The 25,737-nt window shown below is 37.6% G+C and overlaps 1 protein-coding gene across 4 annotated transcripts; it reads left to right on the top strand.

Annotated features, from left to right (window-relative positions):
- Positions 1-5,598: 5,598 nt before the first annotated feature.
- LOC117342975 lies at positions 5,599-23,099 on the top strand. 4 transcript variants are annotated; one of them, XM_033905285.1, is made up of 5 exons: positions 5,599-6,168; positions 9,580-9,658; positions 11,311-11,457; positions 17,869-17,998; positions 19,040-23,099. In XM_033905285.1, the coding sequence occupies exons 1-4, from the start codon at positions 5,686-5,688 to the stop codon at positions 17,994-17,996; spliced, it is 837 nt and encodes a 278-aa protein (XP_033761176.1). In that variant the 5' UTR covers positions 5,599-5,685; the 3' UTR covers positions 17,997-17,998; positions 19,040-23,099. The 4 variants fall into 4 exon arrangements, with proteins under 4 accessions (XP_033761176.1, XP_033761175.1, XP_033761174.1 ...); XM_033905284.1 differs by having other exon boundaries at positions 17,854-17,998; positions 20,821-23,099; XM_033905283.1 differs by having other exon boundaries at positions 17,854-17,998.
- Positions 23,100-25,737: the final 2,638 nt, after the last annotated feature.

The raw sequence follows: 25,737 nt of genomic DNA, 5'->3' as shown, positions 1-25,737 counted from the left end.
ATAGTGATATTCCAAAATGTACATGTACATTTCAAGTGCTCAATATATTATTAAGATTCTCATAGTGTTGCTTTCCAAATAAGATATAAAGATATATTAACTTGCAGAATTATAATGCTCTTATAACTTATATATCAATGTGATAAAAACTATACTATGAATTTCACAATTCTGTTTAAATAAAATGTTGAAATTTATATGCTAGTGTCTTGGTTTTCTTTAGTTGTCAAGTGATTTCTACAGGTAAAATACAGGTAAAATATCTCGGGTAAATACAGAACATTAATGAAACAGACTATAATTACCTTTCCTTTGATGTCTCTGTCTATTGTTCTAAATATGTAGGCGTTCGGGGAACACACCGTTACAAGCAGTTAGATTACATCATGTCACAGGCGTCTGGCTCGACAATGACAATGACAATAAGAATGCAGAGAAATGGATAACAGTGAAGTATGGTTCATGTTAGGATTGATAGAAAAAATAGGCTCTAACCCTACTATATCAACAGTAGAGATAGGGGCTAATATTTTGTTCTATCAATTCTAACCAGAAACAGACGTCTGTGATCATGTATGTCACACTGTGCGGCATAATGAATTTGCGCATAGAGTTCGTATCGTGTGTAGTGACCCGTGTCTATATGTAGCGGGGATGTCATCGTATATGTACTGACAGGTTAAGCTGACAGGGTTAAGCTTGACGATAACTATATGCAATGCCTATATGTTGTGTCTGTACTATGTGTACCTGTGTCACCTTGACCTTTGCTAGTCCTCTGTTCACGTGTGCTGTCTCTGGTCGATGTTTTTGTCGTGCATTGTTCGTAGTCGCTTGCTTTTTCGTCAGTGTCTGTCGTGCCTGTGTATCTTCTGTTGTGATTGATCCTTATAGTTTTGTATTGTTAAAAAGTGGGATAAATTCAGGGTGGTGTATCGTATACTGGGCAGTCTGCCCCGGAGTGGTCCGGGTTGTATACCCCCTGTGACGAGGGACGTGGTATCTACCTTCTAAAACATGTATTTAAATACAACAACACAAACCCCGATTATAGAGGTGGGGGCCTCCCATGCCAATACCATCTGGCAACTCCCCTTTCTAAACCCCCCTTCCTCCCCCCCCCCCCCCCCCCCTATCTTTTCCCCTTACTTCTACTAATCGCTATCTGCTCCAGTAGGGTAGGCTTGTAGATGATTATACACAGTAATCAACAGTCTCCCGAAAAACAGTCTTTGTATAATAACTCGCATTATCACATAATCCAAATTTCCTATGCTTACCCAAGCCCAGCACTACCCCTTTATAATCACCCTATAACTACACTCTACATAACAAACTAGTCTGATCTATACCCTACCCCTTACCCATTCGAAAACACCATGGTTAGCAATACAAAATGGTGTCTAGAATTCCTACTATAAATAACAAAACTATATCCCACTAACAAACTACACCAAATTTTTCAAACCAATCTATACTCTATCTCACGCTATCTTCTACACTTCTTGTCCTTCGGAAGGGACGTTAATCCGGGGTCCGGTGTACGGTGAGTCACGCCGTGCACGTTAAAGATCCTCTGCTGGTATTCGAACAAGAGTAGGCTAATTGCTAGCCGCCACAGAGTATAGGTTCATATAGGTCTAGATTAGGATAATGTAGGGCATTAAGGCAATTCAGTGACAGTCCTATTTTTTTATTTTTTTTTTAGACATAGAGATAATCGTCTGTCCCTCTCATATTAGATCATTTGGCGATGACGAAATGCGAAATTGCTCCCTATTTAGTGCCCCGACCCACCCCTTTCCCCTTAGTGTCTTAGGCTCGGTTATAACCGGAACAAGGACGTTAAGCCCCATCAATCAATCAATCAATCAGTATACTGGGCAGTCTGATGGATTAGTTTCCTGTGTGCTGTCACGTCTTCCTCGCCAGTTATAATGTAGCGTTAGGGTATGTAGGGTCTTGGGTGGGTAGTATTAGTCGGGATGTTCGGGTTTAGTTAGGTCGTACAGGTATGGGGGTTGGTTTTAGGTTAGGATGTTAGATATAGCTAGGCCAATGCTGTTGTGTGTTTCTATGTGATTTCATGTTATAAATGTTTATGTCATCTTTAATAAAGTGTTAATTGTAGTTCAAGACGTTTGTTCCCTCTATATACGACAGATACAAGTTACCCATCGAACCTGGGTTGTTGGTCCACAAGGGCGAGTCGGGTGCAGTTTGATGTACGCGAACTGGGCCCCGACACGCTCCTGTTACATATATATATGGTATGTTATGTACGTGTACAGTGTCCTGTCGCAGTGTCCAGTCTTAGGTGTGACGTTTGTCCATGTAGGGGTGATGATTGGGTATGGTTGTATATTTGTCCATATTGGGAATGAGTTTTGATTGGTTGTTAATGTAAGTGTGCGTGCATGCATGTTACCTGTCCTTTCCCTGTCACTTTGAAGCCTGGGACAGACCTGTACGGACGTTGATACACTGTAGATACAAATACAGTCAACTCATCTCTATGCTCGCGCAAGATGAGATTATCCAGCTGTGCTGGGGTAGGTGATAGTCTTTACAAATATATTCAGAATATCTACATTCAATTGGTGTAAATGTAAGGTTGATAAGTTTCGTTGTCGTGCTGTAAGTTGTTAATACTTTGTCCGCGTGATTTTGTACATGTACCGCGATATACCTATTGTTAGTCGTCGTATGTATTTCTGTATTTAGAGTTGTCATTGTCTTATTATTTGTATTATTGTTATAGGTTGTCGAGAGGAAGTAATAAATAAATGTATAATGAACTGTATTCCAACTCGCAACTCGCATTTTGTAACTCGCATTTTGCAACTCGCAACTCGCATTTTGTAACTCGCAACTCGCATTTTGCAACTCGCAACTCGCATTTTGTAACTCGCAACTCGCATTTTCCAACTCGCACCTCGCATTTTCCAACTCGCAACTCGCATTTTGTAACTCGAAACTCGCATTTTCCAACTCGCATTTTGTAACTCGCAACTCGCATTTTCCAACTCGCAACTCGCATTTTCCAACTCGCAACTCGCATTTTGTAACTCGCAACTCGCATTTTGCAACTCGCAACTCGCATTTTGCAACTCGCAACTCGCATTTTGCAACTCGCAACTCGCATTTTGTAACTCGCATTTTGCAACTCGCAACTCGCATTTTGTAACTCGCAACTCGCATTTTGCAACTCGCAACTCGCATTTTCCAACTCGCATTTTGTAACTCGCAACTCGCATTTTGCAACTCGCAACTCGCATTTTGCAACTCGCAACTCGCATTTTGTAACTCGCATTTTGCAACTCGCAACTCGCATTTTGCAACTCGCAACTCGCATTTTGCAACTCGCAACTCGCATTTTGTAACTCGCAACTCGCATTTTGCAATTCGCAACTCGCATTTTGCAACTCGCAACTCGCATTTTGCAACTCGCAACTCGCATTTTGCAACTCGCAACTCACATTTTGCAACTAGCAACTCGCATTTTGCAACTCGCAACTCGCATTTTGTAACTCGCATTTTGCAACTCGCATTTTGTAACTCGCAACTCGCATTTTGCAACTCGCAACTCGCATTTTCCAACTCGCAACTCGCATTTTCCAACTCGTACCTCGCATTTTCCAACTCTCAACTCGCATTTTGTAACTCGCAACTCGCATTTTGTAACTCGCAACTCGCATTTTCCAACTCGCAACTCGCATTTTGCAACTCGCAACTCGCATTTTGTAACTCCCATTTTGAAACTCGCAACTCGCATTTTGTAACTCGCAACTCGCATTTTGCAACTCGCAACTCGCATTTTGTAACTCGCAACTCGCATTTTCCAACTCGCAACTCGCATTTTCCAACTCGCAACTCGCAACTCGCATTTTGCAACTCGCAACTCGCATTTTGCAACTCGCAACTCGCATTTTGTAACTCGCATTTTCCAACTCGCAACTCGCATTTTGTAACTCGCAACTCGCATTTTGCAACTCGCAACTCGCATTTTGTAACTCGCAACTCGCATTTTGCAACTCGCAACTCGCATTTTGCAACTCGCAACTCGCATTTTGCAACTCGCAACTCGCAACTCGCATTTTGCAACTCGCAACTCGCATTTTGTAACTCGCATTTTGCAACTCGCAATTCGCATTTTGTAACTCGCAACTCGCATTTTCCAACTCGCAACTCGCATTTTGTAACTCGCAACTCGCATTTTGTAACTCGCAACTCGCATTTTGCAACTCGCAACTCGCATTTTGCAACTCGCAACTCGCATTTTGCAACTCGCATTTTACAACTCGCAACTCGCATTTTGCAACTCGCAACTCGCATTTTGTAACTCGCAACTCGCATTTTGCAACTCGCAACTCGCATTTTGCAACTCGCATTTTGCAACTCGCAACTCGCATTTTGCAACTCGCAACTCGCATTTTGCAACTCGCAACTCGCATTTTGCAACTCGCAACTCGCATTTTGCAACTCGCAACTCGCATTTTCCAACTCGCAACTCGCATTTTGTAACTCGCAACTCGCATTTTGCAACTCGCAGCTCGCATTTTGTAACTCGCAACTCGCATTTTCCAACTCGCAACTCGCATTTTGTAACTCGCAGCTCGCATTTTGTAACTCGCAACTCGCATTTTCCAACTCGCAACTCGCATTTTGTAACTCGCAACTCGCATTTTCCAACTCGCAACTCGCATTTTGCAACTCGCAACTCGCATTTTGTAACTCGCATTTTCCAACTCGCAACTCGCATTTTCCAACTCGCAACTCGCATTTTCCAACTCGCAACTCGCAACTCGCATTTTGCAACTCGCAACTCGCATTTTGTAACTCGCATTTTGCAACTCGCAACTCGCATTTTGTAACTCGCAACTCGCATTTTGCAACTCGCAACTCGCATTTTGTAACTCGCAACTCGCATTTTCCAACTCGCAACTCGCATTTTGCAACTCGCAACTCGCATTTTGCAACTCGCAACTCGCATTTTGCAACTCGCAACTCGCATTTTGTAACTCGCAACTCGCATTTTCCAACTCGCAACTCGCATTTTCCAACTCGCAACTCGCATTTTGTAACTCGCAACTCGCATTTTGCAACTCGCAACTCGCATTTTGTAACTCGCAACTCGCATTTTCCAACTCGCAACTCGCATTTTGTAACTCGCAACTCGCATTTTGTAACTCGCAACTCGCATTTTGCAACTCGCAACTCGCATTTTGCAACTCGCATTTTGCAACTCGCAACTCGCATTTTGCAACTCGCAACTCGCATTTTGTAACTCGCAACTCGCATTTTCCAACTCGCAACTCGCATTTTCCAACTCGCAACTCGCATTTTCCAACTCGCAACTCGCATTTTGTAACTCGCAACTCGCATTTTGCAACTCGCAGCTCGCATTTTGTAACTCGCAACTCGCATTTTCCAACTCGCAACTCGCATTTTGTAACTCGCAACTCGCATTTTCCAACTCGCAACTCGCATTTTGTAACTCGCAACTCGCATTTTGCAACTCGCAACGTCTGCCGCCTAATCTATTTCTGTGGCCACCACACATAACTACTGCATGTATACAGCACAGCGTTAATGCAAGGTATCATTAACCGGCGGACGACTAGGTGGATATGTGTGTATTTTTTCCCTCTTGGTTGCTGATCTCGCAGAGGAACTCTCTGTGTCATGAATCCTTCGGCTTATTTAGCAACAATGAGTGGAGAAGAATTTACCACATTCCGTAACGATGGCGGCGGCGATGAAGAAGAATTTTTCAGCAAAGACATTAATGAATCACGGTATTTTCCTTGTTACAAACGAAAAAACAATGCATGTAGCTTACGTCTGACGGTTGCCTTAATAGTTGAATCTACTTGCCTAATTATCTGCATTATTCTCCTAGCATCGCGGCCTGATTGTTTTCAAAGTCCTGAAAATGAAACAGACACAGGTACAACGACAGTTACAGGCCCGATTCTATCAAAGCAGAATGTCACCGAGAAAGCTAACATTTCTGGCCCAGAGCCTATTAACTCGTTGTGTTTTCCTTGTGGTGAAATCGAAGGCAATGTTACAAACAACGACACCGCGGACGCCATTACACTAAACAGGGAAATTAATATGTGTTGCATGGAAGATGTTGGAAATTTAAAGAAGCTGTTCTTTGTGGTATTTATATATATATGATATACATAATAAATGACATGACTTTTTTTTTTTTTTTTTTTGTAATTATTTTCCCTTTTTTTTTGTGACACTCCGTCTTTTATCATAACACAAGTAAATTGCAACCGATCGCATACAGAAAAAGAACACGAAACAGTTATTTAGGTTTAGTAGATAAACTACTAATAGTATTACTAAGTATTTTGTTAGTGTTTATGGTACCTTCTGTCGATATAGTTAGGTCTAGATTCTGCTGTTTTTATCAGAAATCATCTTAAGGTAATGTTCAGATGGATATTAACAAACATCTTAATACACTTGTACAATGTGATTAGTAGCGCAGGCTATACATCAAACTGTACAAAATATAAACTTTTGGTGTAATATTGGCAGGATTCCATCTTAAATTATCATTGTGTATATAGTTTTTGGCACTGTGTCAGTGCAAAAGAAAAAATCTGTACTTTAATATGTAGACCAGATTTCAACATGATCCATCATGTTTTTGTTAGTATAATGTAAGCTGAAAAGGCTCTATATACCTTTGCTTTTGACCTTAGGTAATTTAAAGCCCATTGCGTGTATCGTTACCGCGTTCTATTGATAACGCCCAATGATATAGCAGTTTAACGAATATCAATGTTTAACCGGTTTACACAATATTTCCTTTAAATGTCTGACAAACGCAAAAGTGAATTACAAAAAACATCATAGCGGCGACGGTCGCAGATGGACGATGAAATGTAATATGTGTTATGTCATAGTGTCACATTCTAAAACTGTGTTGACATCTAAGGAAATACAGGGAAAGATTATGCTTTTGGTGAATTATATTATATTACTGTGCTCTCTCTATATTTATATTAAATTTTATGGAGCCCAAACATCCCTTCTTCCAATGTGTCTAAAATCTAAAATATTAAATTAAATATATAAATATATTTATTCTCGGGTATGACGACTGTTTTATGTCCATAAGTTGGTTATCTAATCGTTAAGCTCACACTTAAAGAATTATTGTTTGTTAGGTGACGTAGCGTTAAGTAGTATCCTATAAATACCCCACCTCATGCCGCGTAAATTTCCAGATGCATTTGTGCATATTATACAACCACAATCAATATTGAAAGCGGATATTTCCCAGAATACTCATATAATATTATATGAAATATTAATCAGACCACAACAGCTGCCATTTGCAGTTTTCATTCAACCAATCAGAGACACAGTTTGCATTGTATCTAAAAACTAAGACCCCAAAGCAGCTTTTGTGTGTGTTTTGAGGCAAACAGAAAATAGCACGTATGTACGAAGGCTCATGTGAGCTATATTGCTATTGGACAACATCTATCCATCATGCGTTGTCCATAAAGTTTCACAATAGGTATTGATGAAACTTAATGGAATGGCTAAAATAACAGGTCATGACAAAATATTTGTATGATTTAAGTGAACAGAATATTCAAGATGGTCGCCATGATCGCTATCTTTAGAGCCTCTGTTTACTTTATATCTGGAATATTACATTATAAGCTTCATAGTAGTACGGCTTGGTATAAATGCCAAGTGACATTTCTGAAAAAGAGTTCCTAGATGGCCACTTCAGCAATAATCACTTGATAATCTATGAAAAAATACATACAGTTTTGTCAGGGAATAAGACTGGAACATTTTTAAAGTCATTTTTAGCTCACCTGGTCCGAAGGACCAAGGTGAGCTTATGCCATACCGTTGCGTCCGTCGTCCGTCCGTCCGTCCGTCAACAATTGACTTCTTCTTCATAACCACTGATCAGAATTTGACCAAATTTTGTCAGAAGCATCCCTATGGGATGTGGACTCAAAATTGTACAAATGGTGGGGCTGACCCCCCAGGGGTCTGAGGGGCGGGGCCAAAAGGGGTCAATTTGGCTCTATTAATATAAACGACTTCTTCTCTGAAACCATGCAAAGGATATCGCTCCTATTTGCCTGGTAGCATCACTATGGGGTGAGGATTCAAAATTGTACAAATGGTGGGGCTGACCCCCTGGGGGCCTGAGGGGCGGGGCCAAAATGGGTCAATATACCTATATTGATATTAACGACTTCTTCTCTGAAACCAAGCAATGGATCTTGCTCATATTTGCCTGGTAGCATCACTATGGGGTGGGGATTCAAAATTGTACAAATGATGGGGCTGACCCCCTGGGGGCCTGAGGGGCGGGGCCAAATGTGTTCAATTGGGCTATATTGATATAAACGACTTCTTCTCTGAAACCGAGCAATGGATATTGCTCATATTTGCCTGGTAGCATCACTATTGGGTGGGGATTCAAAATTGTACAAATGATGAGGCTGACCCCAAGGGGGCCTGAGGGGCGGGGTCAAGAGGGGTCAATTTGGCTAAATTGATATGAACAACTTCTCTTCTGAAACCAAGCAATAGATATTGCTCATATTTGACTGTGAGTATACCTTTGGGGTCGGGATTCAAAATTGTACAAATAGTGGGGCCGACCTCCCTTAGGGATGAGAGGCAGGGCCAAAAGGGGTCATTTTGGCAGATTTGACATAAACAACTTTTTCTCTGAAACTAAGCAATGGATATCTCTAATATTTGACTGGTAGCATTCCCTTGGGTTAAGGATTCAAAATTGAACACATGACGGGGCAAACCCCCTTGGGGCTGAGGGGCGGGGCCAAAAGGGGTCAATTTGGTTAAATTGATATAAACAACTTCTCTGAAACTAATCAATGGATATCACTCACATTTGTATGGTAGCATGGTCATGGGGTGGGGATTCAAAATTGTACAAATTTTAGGGTTGACCCCACCAGGGGGCTGAGGGATGGGGCCAAAAGGGGTCAATTTGGCTAAATTGATATGAACAGCTTCTTCTCTGAAACAGCTCATATTTGACAGGTAGCATTCTTTTGGGTAAGGATTCAAAATTTTATAAAGGAAGGAACTGAACCCCCGGGTGCAGAGGGCGGGGTCAAAAGGGGTCAATGGGTTTAAACAACTTCTTTTCTGAAACTAAGCAATGGATATCACTCACATTTGTGTGGTAGCATCCCTAAGGGGTTGCGCCAAAAGTCATTTTTTGGCATAAAAACCTCACGTACCCATATAAAATGCCTATGATATATTGACATAGCAATACCAGTGACAAATATACTAAATCATCATTCTTGTTTCATATATCATAAAATCCAGGTGAGCGATACAGGCCCTCTGGGCCTCTTGTTTTGAAGTCCTCATACCTTTTTAGAAGTCTTACTTCAAAGTTTTTGCTTATTTTTGTTATTCGGTATTCTTTGTTGGTTTTTGTACTTGGAGTTAAACACCCATAATGAGTTGTCGGGTGTTTAAATGTTTTGAATACAATTTTGCGATCTATATATTTTATTTGTACATACTCTTATATTTTAGATCATCAACGAATACTACAGAAACGATGACGATAGAGATAGTGATGAAGAAACAGATACAACTAACCAATCAGAAGAAGGTAATCACACAATTTTTTTTTTTTTATATTTATTTTATTTTTAAGACATTATCAATACATAAATACATAAAAGTCACACACACAAACGCACATCGGTTCCAGTATGACTGGTTTGTTATCAACATATAGTCTTAATATCATCTTCAATGTCATCATTACTTATATTTTTCATCATCATAGTCTCATCATCCTACTTAAACATTAAAATCATCATCGTAATACTGATCATCATCATACTATTCGTCATCATCAACATACTCATCCCCATCATCATCATCATAATCATCCTCAAAGTCATCTTAATCATAATCTCATCATCATCATCATAATCATACTAATCATCCTACGAATCATTATCATCATAATCATCATACTCATAACCATCCTAAAATCATCATCATCATCATCATCATCCTCATCATATCATCATCATTATATCATATTCTCATCTTCACAATCATATCATCCTACGAATCATAACATCATCATCAGCATCATCATCATTAGTCATCATCACAATCTCATCATGATTTCATCATCATCATAGTCATCATCATCATCATCATATTCTTATCTTCTTCATCATCATAATGATAATAATAAACCTTAAATCATCAGCATCATCATCATAATCTCATCATGATATCATGTATATATAGTCATCATCATAATCATCATCATCATCATTTTACTCATCATCATACTAATCATCATATAACCATAATCATCATCATCATACTCATCATCAACATCAATTTAACTACAAGGATAAATACATACAAACCAAACATACTCCTATACCTGTATACATATTCTGATAAACATACATCCATCCACACCTACATACATATTCAGTTTCCTGGTAGCCTGATCAATCCTGTCGAGGGCTCAGCTTCTGTGTTGGTCATATCAACTCTTGCCACATCAACTGAGTGTAATCACACAATTTGGTTTGGTTTAGTATTGTTTAACAAACTTTTAATGTCATTTAAGGATGGCATCCCCTATGTGTGAGATCCGTGGGTGTGGCGAGTGTGTGCGAATTTGTGAGGCTGCGGAATATATATATTGATGTTTGTCTCCTTGTGATAGAGTTGACCTGAAGCAGACTTTATGAGCTACCTCACTGAAACATACTGTTGTATTCATATACGGACAACCGCCGAACCAGACGTCCATCTTCCAAAATGCTTAGCGTTGAGCAACAGTAGCAAATAGAATGTTACAGATTATGGTATGTCTCGGCCAGAGGACAGAGTCCAAGGTCTTCTTCACAAGGGCGAACACTCAACTAAATTTCAAAAGTGAAGCAGTGTTGTTGGAAAAAATGAGAAAAAATAAGATCCCAAATTAAGTATTGTTTAATATTGGGGATCATTTTTGTGTGAGTGGAGGGTTCAGTATTATGACATTTGTGAAAAAATATTAAAAAAATATTTAAAGATAAAAGTAAAGAGGTAAAAAGTCGAATACATCGTATATATCTAAATGACACAATATTTTCAAAAAAGTTAACACTATCATCTCTTTTCATTTATGAAGAAATTACACTACTGGATACATTTACACAATATTGCTATTTCATCATTAGAATGGCGATAGAGGTTAAAGCATATGAAGCTCGCGTTTAAGTGCTCCTTTATGTTTAACAGCTGTTGGTCCAGTTGCTGGACACGGTGAAGGTGATCCCCAGTCTAAAGCCCATTACGAGTCGACACCATTACAGTTTTGGACGAAGAGGGAGGCTGCTGCCCACTTGTTCCTTGACAACACACGTCTGAAAAGTTCAAATGAAACTGGTAGGTAGAGAATTTCACATGTATTTGTTTTGTACGATTTTTATAAATGTGTCCTCTTTGTTATATAGTCCAAAGACGCTCCTCTAATACAATAGCACTTCTTTCCTTTAGCAAGCCGTAAATTAATCAATTATGTTATTCCATTGTTTTGCATAGCCGTCTAATTTTGTTTTGGCCCCGGATATGACGCGACAGGTGGCGTTACTGGTCAAGATGAAGTATGTGATTGGTCAATGTAGCGGTCAATGCAAAATGCAGATATCCAGTTTACAACGAAACAAAGTTAAGATTGAATGCAAGCTAAATAAGTGGATGTATCTTTTTTCATATTATTGGGTATATCTTTTAAAAAAATAACCTTCTGAACAATAACCATTCGAATTTGATGATATATGTACATAAAAACATCAATTATCAATTATTAAAAGGTTATCACAATTCGTTGATCAACAATCTGAATACGCAAATTTTGTGACATATACGATAAACGCATGCGCACAACAAACTAAAACACATGAAAACAAAAATGGCTTCCAATGTGAATCGACTGCGGTTGAAAACGATAACAGCTTCCGCAATGAAGAGAATAATAGGAAAATGGGTCAAACACAATCCTAGAATTAAACTTGGGAAGCAGTACAATAGATTGTAACAGTTCAAACATGAACACAGCAGTAATACGGACGTCGCTCGTATTCTGCTTGATTGTTTGATAGTAGGTCATGACAATCTCGGTAATATTTACACATTCTCGGTAATATTTAAACAAACTAGGTAATATTAACACAAACTCGGTAATAGTTACACAAACTTGGTAATATTTCATAAGTCTTTACCAGTACATCGCTACTGTTACTATACTATATGAACAGTGTTTACACTTATTTACACATAAATATGTGTGCCGTAATAGATTTTAGCTATGCATCAAGGTAAGTGTGGATGTGCTCTGTTTGTATAAAGATTAAAAACATAACAGAATCAAGATTGAAAGTGAAAAATGTCATTTATTAAATCTTCTAAATGACGAATAAATTTCATCTTTACTTTTTAGCCCACCATCATCAGATGGTGGGCTGTTCAAATCGCCCTGCGTCCGTGGTCCGTCGTCCGTCCGTCCGTCCGTCCGTCCGTCCGTCCCTCCGTCCGTGAACATTTTTTGTTATCGCTATTTCTCAGAAAGTACTGAAGGGATCTTTCTCAAATTTCATATGTAGGTTCCCCTTGGTGCCTAGTTATGCATATTGCGTTTTGAGACCAATCGGAAAACAAAATGACCGACAGGCAGCCATCTTGGATTTTGACAATTGAAGTTTGTTATCGCTATTTCTGAGAAAGTACTGAATGGATCTTTCTGAAATTTCATATGTAGGTTTCACTTGGTGCCTAGTTATGCATATTGCGTTTTGAGACCAATCGGATAACAACATGGCCGACAGGCAGCCATCTTGGATTTTGACAATTGAAGTTTGTTATCGCTATTTCTGAGAAAGTCCTGAAGGGATCTTTCTGAAATTTCATATGTAGGTTTCCCTTGGTGCCTAGTTATGCATATTGCGTTTTGAGACCAATCGGATAACAACATGGCCGACAGGCAGCCATCTTGGATTTTGACAATTGAAGTTTGTTATCGCTATTTCTGAGAAAGTCCTGAAGGGATCTTTCTGAAATTTCATATGTAGGTTTCCCTTGGTGCTTAGTTATGCATATTGCGATTTGAGACCAATCGGAAAACAACATGGCCGACAGGCAGCCATCTTGAATTTTGACAATTGAAGTTTGTTATCACTATTTCTGAGAAAGTGCTGAATGGATCTTTCTGAAATTTCATATATAGGTTTCCCTTGGTGCCTAGTTATGCATATTGCGTTTTGAGACCAATCCGAAAACAACATGGCCGACAGGCAGCCATCTTGGATTTTGACAATTGAAGTTTGTTATCGCTATTTCTGAGAATGTACTGAATGGATCTTTCTCAAATTGTATATGTAAGTTTCCCTTGGTGCCTAGTTATGCATGTTGTGTTTTGAGACTAATCTGAAAACAACATGGCCGACAGGCAGCCATCTTGGATTTGGACAATTTAAGTTTCACTATTTCTGCGAAAGTGCTGAATGGATCTTTCTGAAATTTCATATGTAGGTTTCCCTTGGTGCCTAGTTATGCATATTGCGTTTTGAGACCAATCGGATAACAACATGGACAGGCAGCCATCTTGAATTTATATCGCTATTTCTGAGAATGTACTGAATGGATCTTTCTGAAATTTCATATATAGGTTTCCCTTGGTGCCTAGTTATGCATATTGCGTTTTGAGACCAATCCGAAAACAACATGGCCGACAGGCAGCCATCTTGGATTTTGACAATTGAAGTTTGTTATCGCTATTTCTGAGAATGTACTGAATGGATCTTTCTCAAATTGTATATGTAAGTTTCCCTTGGTGCCTAGTTATGCATGTTGTGTTTTGAGACTAATCTGAAAACAACATGGCCGACAGGCAGCCATCTTGGATTTTGACAATTTAAGTTTGTTATCACTATTTCTGCGAAAGTGCTGAATGGATCTTTCTGAAATTTCATATGTAGGTTTCCCTTGGTGCCTAGTTATGCATATTGCGTTTTGAGACCAATCAGAAAACAACATGGCCGACAGGCAGCCATCTTGGATTTTGACAATTGAAGTTTGTTATCGCTATTTCTGAGAAAGTACTGAATGGATCTTTCTGAAATTTCATATGTAGGTTTCCCTTGGTGCCTAGTTATGCATATTGCGATTTGAGACCAATCGGAAAACAACATGGCCGACAGGCAGCCATCTTGGATTTTGACAATTGAAGTTTGTTATCACTATTTCTGAGAAAGAACTGAATGGATCTTTCTGAAATTTCATATATAGGTTTCCCTTGGTGCCTAGTTATGCATATTGCGTTTTGAGACCAATCCGAAAACAACATGGCCGACAGGCAGCCATCTTGGATTTTGACAATTGAAGTTTGTTATCGCTATTTCTGAGAATGTACTGAATGGATCTTTCTCAAATTGTATATGTAAGTTTCCCTTGGTGCCTAGTTATGCATGTTGTGTTTTGAGACTAATCTGAAAACAACATGGCCGACAGGCAGCCATCTTGGATTTTGACAATTGAAGTTTGTTATCACTATTTCTGCGAAAGTGCTGAATGGATCTTTCTGAAATTTCATATGTAGGTTTCCCTTGGTGCCTAGTTATGCATATTGCGTTTTGAGACCAATCAGAAAACAACATGGCCGACAGGCAGCCATCTTGGATTTTGACAATTGAAGTTTGTTATCACTATTTCTGAGAAAGAACTGAATGGATCTTTCTGAAATTTCATATATAGGTTTCCCTTGGTGCCTAGTTATGCATATTGCGTTTTGAGACCAATCCGAAAACAACATGGCCGACAGGCAGCCATCTTGGATTTTGACAATTGAAGTTTGTTATCGCTATTTCTGAGAATGTACTGAATGGATCTTTCTCAAATTGTATATGTAAGTTTCCCTTGGTGCCTAGTTATGTATGTTGTGTTTTGAGACTAATCTGAAAACAACATGGCCGACATGCAGCCATCTTGGATTTGGACAATTTAAGTTTGTTATCACTATTTCTGCGAAAGTGCTGAATGGATCTTTCTGAAATTTCATATGTAGGTTTCCCTTGGTGCCTAGTTATGCATATTGCGTTTTGAGACCAATCAGAAAACAACATGGCCGACAGGCAGCTATCTTGGATTTTGACAATTGAAGTTTGTTATCGCTATTTCTGAGAAAGTACTGAATGGATCTTTCTCAAATTTCATATGGAGGTTCCCCTTGGTGCCTCGTTATGCTAATTGCATTTTGAGATCAATTGGAAAACAATATGGCCGACAGACCGCCATCTTGGATTTTGACAATTGAAGTTTGTTATCTCTATTTCTCAAAGTACTGAATGGATCTTTCTCAAATTTCATAAGTAGGTTCCCCTTGGTCCCTTGTATTGCATTTTTGGACCAGTCTGTCCTGAAAACAACCTGGCAAACAAACAGCCATTATCGTTAAATCTCAAATTTCTTATATAGCTAGGATTCCCTTGTTTGAAAAGTACTGGAGGGATGTCTCAATTTGCACAGATTAGTAAAATGAAGGGAAAAGTAGAGAAAAGATCAATCTGACATGGAACCTATGAAGATCATTCAATGGTGGGCGCCAAGATCCCTCTGGGATCTCTTGTTTGTACAAACTTGTACAAAGTGATCTGTTACATAAAATGGGACTAATATTTAGAACCCCTTTATACAAAGATGGGGAACTAATTACGCCAACTCATACAATGTGATAAAACATCATGAAGTCAAACATACCTGACTTATGTATAAAACTCATACAACAATAATACTCATACAATGTCATAAAACATCATACATCATGAAGTCACAAGTCAGACATATCTGATTTTATGTATAAAATTCATACAACATTAATACTCATACAATGTCATAAAAACATCATGAAGCCAAAAGTCAGACATATATACTGACTTTCTGTATAAAATCATACACCATTTAATATATATATCTCGATATTTAACAACTTCGTGATCAATATAGATATCTCGATATTTAACAACTTCGTGATCAAGGAGGAAGGGGTGGGTGATGGTTTTTGATGAAATTGATTGAAAAAGCAGCTACAAATTGTACACGCTTTACCGCAGATTTTGATTGTAAACAACTGACCACGCATGCGCGTCAATTAAAATCTGCTGCTATTCATAACATCGGAAACCTTCGGTAATTTCCGTAATTGAGAATCTGTCTGGTGTATGCCAGTACGAGTTATCTCCCTTATCACGAGTTGAAGATGGGGAACCAATTACGCCACCATATAGTCAAACGGTTGGATATACATCCAAATGGCTGCCAAATGGGCCAGATTATCTATATACAGAACGTGTTATTTAACATTTAAACCACTGTATAATATCGTTATCCAACTAACCCAGATGGAATATATATATCGCCTTGTAAACTATCGTGTGTTTGTGTTGCCACGATTTCAAAACAGTCACGTGATGATTTAAAAATAATTTCCTTGTTAAATTTAGAGGGGGATTCCCAACTAAATCGAGTGGTCAAGCTGGACATAGGGATTGACTGTGAACATTGGGACAGCACAGAAACATAACTGGAAAGGAACAAAACGCGTACATTCAGTGAAAATTGCAACGTTTTTACCGTGATGTCCTTTTAGATTGAATGCAAGCTGAATAAGTGGATGCATCTATTCAAATGACACATTACAAGTCGTATTATCACCAATAATGATTCAAACTGATATAATTTTGTTATCCGTGCTGAAACTGCGCATTTAATTATTACAATGTAGTTCGTTAATTTATTTCACCAGTAGTTTTACATTATAACCACCAGCATTAAAACTATGCCGTTTATCTTTTTTGATACATTTGTTAAATTTTCATGAAAACTTTGAAATATTTTGTTTTATATTTCCTCCAAAGCAGTGAATATATTTTCAAAATAAAATTTCATCCATCACAAACAATAATTCATAACTGCAAAATAATACGTAAGCTATACAAACATGTATGTGGTATTTCAATGTTGGATCAATGCTATCAAACAATCTTTCTTTCTTATTTTAAAATTAGGGAAGCAATTGATAACCTATTTCAATATAAATTTTGCTTTATATATTTATAGATCGTTTGATAAATATTATTATGTACGCCTCACTTGGTAATATATATGCAACAAAGAAACGAAGAGAAGTTGTGTGACTTTTATATGACAAGCAAAATCTCTTGCATTTTGATGCAGAACTTGCTTGTATTTTTTCCTAGAATTTGTTTGTACAGTTAACGCAACGCTACTGAAGACGGAAATCTTTCTACAATGCAACATTGTTCTTCAATTCGTTGTAGTATTGTTAGTTTGTAATACCTTTGAATGGTAACTGAAACTGAAAACCGAATAAACATAATAAAGCATCTGGGATAATTTCCTCTTTTATGTTACTTTATCAGCTGAATGCATTTTAGAGCACATTACTAGTAAAAAGGTCCGATATGTCTTACACTATACTAATAAATATCAACAAAGATTGGCCACACGATCCCTCTTGGATCCTTTGTTTTGATTTGTAGGTTGCAAACAAATATGGTAACCCTTGGTTTTGCTAACTGACATTCAGTAAACAATATTTATAACAGGCTACGCGATATCTATTAGCGAGATACTTTGTTACTTTTGACTTAATCATAATATCGGTAGCATTTTTGATTGATGGCTCCAAATTCATTTTCTGCAATGGAGGAGTTGGAGCAGCCATAAGTTTCGTTTCCTTGTGCTTATGTGTTGTATATTTTGTGTTAGTCTTGCCTGATATAGCTGGCGGATATCCAGAAGAAGTCGTGTTTGAAATACACACCTCGGATAATAACTTCATAATTTCCTGTGACGTCACCATATACTTGGCTGTCCATCAAGAATCAGTCAAACGGCTCATACCGTTATAGAGGTAAGCAATGTACATTATAACAAAAGGCTGGTCATATTACCATAATTCTTCAATCATGTAATTTTAATTTTGTTGTCTAGATTTACTTATTGTCAAAAATAATCAAAGTTAAATCACAAATACATTGATATTATATAATATATGAGTATGATTTTGGAGTACGTCAATTGGGACCTCCCATTGCTCTCATAATATAAACTATTGTTGTTATCATTGTTGTTGCACTAGCGTTCAAATTTTGATAAATTAGGGAAATATTTCTATACAGTGACTTTCATGACTAAATGGTGCCATAACATAAAAAGGCAAATACACTTTATCGTTAAACGACGAAGTGATATTTTGAGGAATGATTGCTTACCTGGTTTTATATCTGTCATTCATTTGAGGATAACCCGTGCAGGGGCGGGGAAAGAATACGCCTGCTGTATCTCAATGCAAGTCGTAAGAGGCGACTAAATATGAGCCCTTCTGCTGGATCAACACTGATTTCTCCATTGTTTTCTATTCAGTGGATATTGGAGAGCCGTATTCACTGTTATATCATCTACCCTCATTGTAACACTTTGTAATTAAATATTTCCTTTCTTTCCTTAATGAACTCTCTTTCTGTGCTTTCTTTTCTTCTATAGATGTCTCCTCGACACCCGTCCTCACATGACCTTAGTTATTGCGAGGACGTTAAACTCCGAACAACAAGCAAATATTTAAATATTGTATTTGGCTTTATTTTTTCCGTGGCGTGTTGAATTTAGTGGTCTTTAAGACAGATTGTACTTGATATTCCCGTGCCTTTTCCGACCGACGCTATGTAAAGGAACTGCTATCCAGGTAGACACGAGCTTTTTACTATTATAGCTTGCTATAAATTCGTCAGAAATTAAACGAAACCACTGGAAAGTAACACTACAATAATTCTTTAAGACATTTTGATTATTTTGATGTGCATTTCATTAGAAATTGAATACGTTTTATCTTCTATACAAACGTTATATCAGCGGTCGTTGGACTGAAATTAATTGTACGGCGTTATGATTTCAGATTATTGAAAAACAAATTTTACAACATTATCACTTGAGTCAGATAAAGAACGGATACAGCTCTGTGAATGAATAATCAGGAGAAACAGAACGCTTTGTGTCAAAGTGGCAAGAAAGAAAAAAAACTGTAGCTATCGACGTATATATTGAACATTCTGTGTGATATATGTCGATTACGGGATGGCATGGACAAAAATAAAACAACGATTATGGATTTACCTTGTCCTCGTGTGTTTACCATTCTTTTGCAACCACCCAACGGCAATATGTTTTAATGAATAAAGAACCCATTTACAAAACTTCTTTGTTATCCATGTAATAACTAAGATATTCTAGGTACAATTTTTTTTTGTGTGCATTAATCTTGAAAGTTATTTTAAATAATTATATATTCAGATTTATTTAGTGTAATATGGGGAATATGTAATGTGTAAATGTTACATTTAACTGGTAGGTAATACAATATATAGAGGATATCTAACAATGTCTTCAGTAATACCAAATATATTTCACAAATGTGGTTAATATAATGATATTTTTCACAAATGCGTAGCACGAGTGGAAAATATCAAAATATTAGCCACATGAGTGAAACTAGTGAAAAAATATCACTTTTATACCATGAATTATTTTCGATGTTTCATTGGTAAAAATGTAATAAAGTATGTTATTCTAGCTTATGTAGCGACTAGTTCCAAAACTATGAACTATGAAACATTAACCTCTAAGTAGAAACATTAATCGTACACAAGTTCATACATAAAATATACCATGTCGGGGGTCAACCAGGGTGGTGTGAGCATGCGTACCTACATGTTTCCATGGCGAAACTTATGAGACACAATTGTTGCCATTGTTGAAAACAAGGGTCTAAAAATCTTAACAGATAAAGTCAGAAAGCATACATTTAAATAAGCGATAAGATAAGACTTCAAAGTTGTACAAACGCAAGACTGAACGCACCAATATCTAGCCTTTCATTTTTGATGTTTAAACGATTTAAACTACTCTTTGCTAAAGTAATCAGCTAAACACGATGCGCGATTTCTCCAAATACAACTTTGTATATAAATACAACTTTGTATAAACATTTGTAATTCCGTACACATTTATAGATGGCCTGTAAATCTGTCAACAGATAGCCATTTGTGAACAATGATTCAGCCATATTTTGCACTGCCTGAAATAGCATGATGAGTCAGTTTTGTGGGGAAATAGAAGATGCTAATCAGTCTTATTTTTGAAATAATTTCAAGTCACAAATAATGCCTTGTATGCTTTAATATGGCGTATATACCTTCTTGTTGATAATTTCTTCTTTAAATTGTAAATCCTTTCTTGACTGTTTGAATACCAAGAACTTTTATGTGACGAAATACATGTATAGTTATTTGAAAGTGAGTATATGCTTATGATTTTAAAATGCATCAAATGTGTTAATAATATGAACGAAAGAAAATAAACCAGAAAAAAAAAGAATTCATGCTTTGTCCTTCAGCCCCAGATGCCATGTTATCACACAGAAACGTGTTTTGTCCAGGGCATCTCTCTAACTAGTTGTTGTCTGTTTCTTTATTTTTTTCAGATTCATTGTCGTAAAAGCTTCATTGTGTTTAGGTTGTGTTCCATTGTTATTTTCAGGTAACAATATACGATATTTGATTTCACCCATTGTCAATAAAATGTCATACTTGTATGCTGGGGTTTAGATATAATTTTTGTTCAAATGCATAGAAAATGCTTCTTTTAATCACTGACAAGATCGTATATATTATATTACAGCACCAAGAATTCCATGGGATGGCCATGACTACCATAACCTGTCGATGATTAGTCATCTATTGGTCTATCATCCGGAGTCACGGAGTATCCAAGTTAAAGTGACTGGATTATTCTTCGTCTATTCCTCAGTCACGCTGCAAGCACCTGCGATTGATCTAAACGCGCAGGTCTACCATATGCTCTTGAAGGAACATTACCAGCTACCGAATACAGGATCAACAATCATGATGATGAATAAATATGGAGGCGGAAAGCAATCCAGCGGCTTCTACACCAGTTTCCTGTGCGGAGCGTTCAGGTTACGTCAAGGTGATGAAATCTTCGTCAAAGTATCGAATTCCACGTTCATGTACAATTCTTACTATTCTAACTATCTGGGCCTGTATAGGCTCTCGGTATAGTAGAATTTATCATGGGTCTGTTCCGTGGACAGGAATATCTCAACCAGAGTGACCATTCTGCACGAGGCTGCCGAGTACTGACCAGCCAAACTTGCATGCTAATTGAAGATTTTTATGAGAGTTTTCTATCGCGCCATCTGCAATGCTCCTTGAATGTGTGCCAAATTAATGACGTCATCTACGTAACGTTATTGTGAGCAAAGTCGTATTGCGCGTGCCAGCTGTCTTTTTCCCCTGTGTGAGATCGATTCATATTTTTTCTCGCAACCACGGGATAACCCTGTAAAGTATGTGAGAATAAGCTATCTCTATTCTGAGTTCTGCATTACAACAAATTCGCAACGATTAACTTTCGCGAAACAGAGGATACTATATACAGTTTAACGAAACTAAATCGAAAAATGCACGGTACCAGAACATACGCCAGATGTCTGCTACAGTTACAACTGTGACGGTTAGACTAAAAAGCAATATAGCCCAATAAGTTACATAGTTCTGGACCTTGGATTCAATAGTCCGTATTACTAATTGTCGTCACCGTATTGGTCATTAATTGGTTATTTATTTGAAATATCTTAGAATCTTAGCTACACTTAATTACAGTTTCCCAACTCTAGCCTATGCCGCCGTTTTTTAGTTTACGTTAAGCATAAGTGACTCTATCCATCAACAAAAAAATTACTGGGTATCAACCCTGTCATAACTAACAAAAGTAGGAATTTTCATTGAGCAAACAAGGGATCATTAATCAACTAAGCATAGAGTTATCCTTTCAATCTGGCAGTAGAAATATATTCGCGATCGGGGTTTCAGACGTAGTCACTTATGGAGTTAGGAGTTTGTGCTGGTTACTGTTCGGACAGTTTGAACGCGCCGACGTTTGCGACACAAATATCGGTATGTAGCTTACTTAAATGTACTTATGTTTATTTTAGCATCAATAGACTTGTAACCCCGGAGTCTGTCACGATTGTGTTATTATACCCTGACCTACATCAAAGAACTTTTTACTCTGATTACTTTGATCACCCCTGTAAGTCAATAAAGTTATTTAACCTGGCCTTGCGCCAACGAGTCTATAAACATTCGTATCCTGATCTTATACCAATAAAACAATAGAGCTACCTACCATTATCGTTTGCGTTGAAGCAAATAGCCCGAAGGAGCCAATAGAATTAGTTACCCTGACCTAACACCGTATAGCGCATAAAATTTTCGAGAACAACAACAACTCCAGTCATACAATTTATGAAAGGACATTGTGCCACGATCAAATCGATTTTTTTAATCTTACAAAGTTTTTTTTACATTGTTTTTTACCTTTGTTTAAATTTGTTATCCATATATTTGGAACTTCAACGTGTTCTAAGAAATCAATGCAAATTCCTAGATGCACACAATGCAACGTTTGAAGCACAATTATGACTAAAGTTACAATGCATCTTGTCCGTTGTTTTTATGGATTCTTTTAGTTGTTTTCCCCAAAAGGATACGTGAAGGTTACCGGATCGAGTTAAATATATTTTAATGTTGAAACTAGTAATGTACTGGTATAATGGCGTATGATCAATTTATTTTAATTTTATTTGTATGTTATGTTGTCTTTATTTGTTTATTGGATGTTCTGTTTTACCGTTTTTACAACTAAAACCATTGTTTTTGCTGTCCGCCTAGGAATGTACATAGGTTTGAGTTTAAACGTATTTTATTGTAACAAATTTACAACAGGATTGGGCACAAGTTATTACAACTTATAAACGCCCTCTCCTAACACAATGACAAATAAATAATTACAAAATGCTATAAAACACATATTTAGTATTGAATAATAGATATATATTTTTAGAGAGAGAGAGAGAGAGAGAGAGAGAGAGAGAGAGAGAGAGGGGGGGGGGGGGAGAGAGGGAGAGAGATAATTAATGGATGTGCAAAAAAAAAATGTTCAAAATAATGGTATACACGTAATAATGTACATAGGTAAATTGTATGTATATTTTTTGGGGGAAATGTTCTATACCTGAAAAGTAACTTCTTTCATGTGTAGACGAAATGGGCTTATTGCCACAAAATCACTTCATCGATCATATACTGTATCCCTTGTATTTTTCGCCCCACGTTATTTTCGCCCTTGAGCAACACAAAGGATACTCGCCCCGTTTTGATTTCGCCCTAATCTACTTTTAGAATAAAAAGAAAACACTTGAAAAGTAAGAGGGTATGTTTTGGATCCGACTACAGTTGGCCTATGTACATGTACATATGTAGGTTTCATTATTATTATAATTCTTGTCATATGCATATTTTTATAGACATAGACGAGTTGTTGAAATTCAATTCTTATTCATCGCCCAATGATTCGTTGAAGTGTGCTATATAATGAAGCCCTGCAGGTAGGGCGTATGAATCGTACCTGCTGCCCTATTGCATGATCGTAAGAGGCGACTAAATTTGGGATCATTTTTTACCCCCGGTAACATCTTTTTACTAAATGACTCCCTTGACATTGCCCTAATTTTGGCCTTTAGGTGAGTGTTTGCCCCTGTGCAGAAGGTTCTCAACTGTGGCCGAGACATACCAGGGTATATAAAACTGGTAGTCACCTTGCTTGATTGCCCCAATTTTGGCCTTTAGTTGAGTGTTCGCCTCTGTGCGGAAGGTTCTTAACCCTGGCCGAGACATAACAGAGTCTATAAAACTGGTAGTCACCTTTCTTGATTGTCACTCATGATTTTAGAGAGTGGGACGACTGGTTCGCTCGTTGTCAGTATAATGTGACCGGATGGGGTGTCTTAGGTGTCTTAGGCAGTATGCTTCAGTGAGATAGCACTATAAAGTTGGCATCAGTAGCCACTATCAGTTCATATCAATATGTCAGTATTGCGTGGTTTGTATCCGAGAATTCATGTATGGAGTTAATTAAACTCTCGTATTAAATCTAAAATATACATTATTTTTCAATCCACACAAATGTATGATTTATACACAAAGTGCATATACATGTAACAATACTTTATTCATGTTCATTTTTTATTTTACATTTGAAACAGCTAGTTGATAACAATTCCTTCTTCAAAAATAAGATGATTGACTCCGATGAATTTTGTAGCAACATTTATCCATGGTACTCTAAACGTATATATTTTAGCGGTTATCTTAGCTCTTTTTTTCTTTTTTTTCTTTTTCTTTTTGTTAGAAGCATTACGCTTAATTATGCCCTAATTGCACTGTCTATAAACTGTTTCAGTATAAAATTATTTTGCTTTGCTAATTAAGCAATGCGCTAATCTGTTGAAATTCGGAAATGCGGTAAAATTCGAGTGCGCCAAAAAAGATACATATACAGTATCAGTTATTTTGATTTATTATACTTAGTTTTATTTAGTTATTTAGATACCCTGCAGGTAGGGCGTAATATTGTACCTGCTGCCCCCATTCCATGATCGTAAGAGGCGACTAAATTTGGGATCTTATCTTTTCTCTTCTTTCTGAACAACTTTCTTCTTCCTAATGTCTCCCTTGACCATGCCTCACTTTTGGCCTTTAGTTGAGCGTTCGCCGCTGTGAGGAAGGCTTTGGGTTCTTTTCCCTAGCCGAGACATACCAGAGTCTTTAAAAATGGTAGTTGCTACTCCTACTTAGCGCTCAGCATATTTGGAGTGGGACGACTGGTTCGCCCGTTGTCAGTATAATGTGACCGGGTGGGGTGTCCTGCTGGGTGTCTTCGGCAGTATGCTTCAGTGAGGTAGCACTATAAATCGGCAAAAGTTCCGGCCTATCACAAGGAAACTTAACACGAACATACCCCAGCCTCCCAAATCACGCATAAGCACATAAGCATGCATATCGCACGCATGAGAGGCCGTCCTGAAATGACCTTAGCTGTTAATAGGACGTTAAACAAATAAAATCAAACCAAACCATTAAGATACATAATGTATTATAATCACTTTCATACAATTATCGACGAGTTTGTTAGTCGAGAGAGATATTACTACATAATGTATTATAATCACTATCATACAATTATCGACGAGTTTGTTAGTCGAGAGAGATAATACTTTCGGGGGTTGATAAAACATCGCATTCCACGAAAAACTGGTTGATAGATGTTTTATCATATGACATTTCCCCAACATTCTTAAGGTTTAAGATTATCAGTCCCTGTCATAAGATTAGATAGATTAAATGAAAAGATCTTGGGTGATTGACAAAATGGCAGTCGATTATCATTCTTTGATAGACACGTTTCGTATAAGTGCTGAGTTGTTTTTAACGATACACATGTAGCTCAACATCGTAGAGTTTGTCAGGAAACGTCTCGACGTCCAGGTAGTAGATATTGACAAACAAAGCGAGATGGCGTAATATAAACTTTATTTTATTCATTCAATTAATACATATACAATACACATCATACAATCATAATTTGAATGGGATTCGGAAACAAGTATAAAACTTATATCAATACGTGTCCTTTTATGAGAGATTAAGTAAACGGCAGCAAGTGGGAGAATAC

This window comes from Pecten maximus, chromosome 14 (assembly GCF_902652985.1).
Source record: "Pecten maximus chromosome 14, xPecMax1.1, whole genome shotgun sequence".
Lineage (NCBI taxonomy): Eukaryota > Metazoa > Mollusca > Bivalvia > Pectinida > Pectinidae > Pecten > Pecten maximus.
This window is presented reverse-complemented; position numbering and strand designations above follow the sequence as displayed.

Coding starts and splice junctions, on each gene's coding strand:
- LOC117342975 (XM_033905282.1), top strand. CDS start 5,686: ATGAATCCTTCGGCTTATTTAGCAACAATGAGTGGAGAAGAATTTACC. Junction 6,169..9,579: donor TAAAGAAGCTGTTCTTTGTG/GTATTTATATAT, acceptor CTTATATTTTAG/ATCATCAACGAATACTACAG. Junction 9,659..11,310: donor AACTAACCAATCAGAAGAAG/GTAATCACACAA, acceptor TATGTTTAACAG/CTGTTGGTCCAGTTGCTGGA.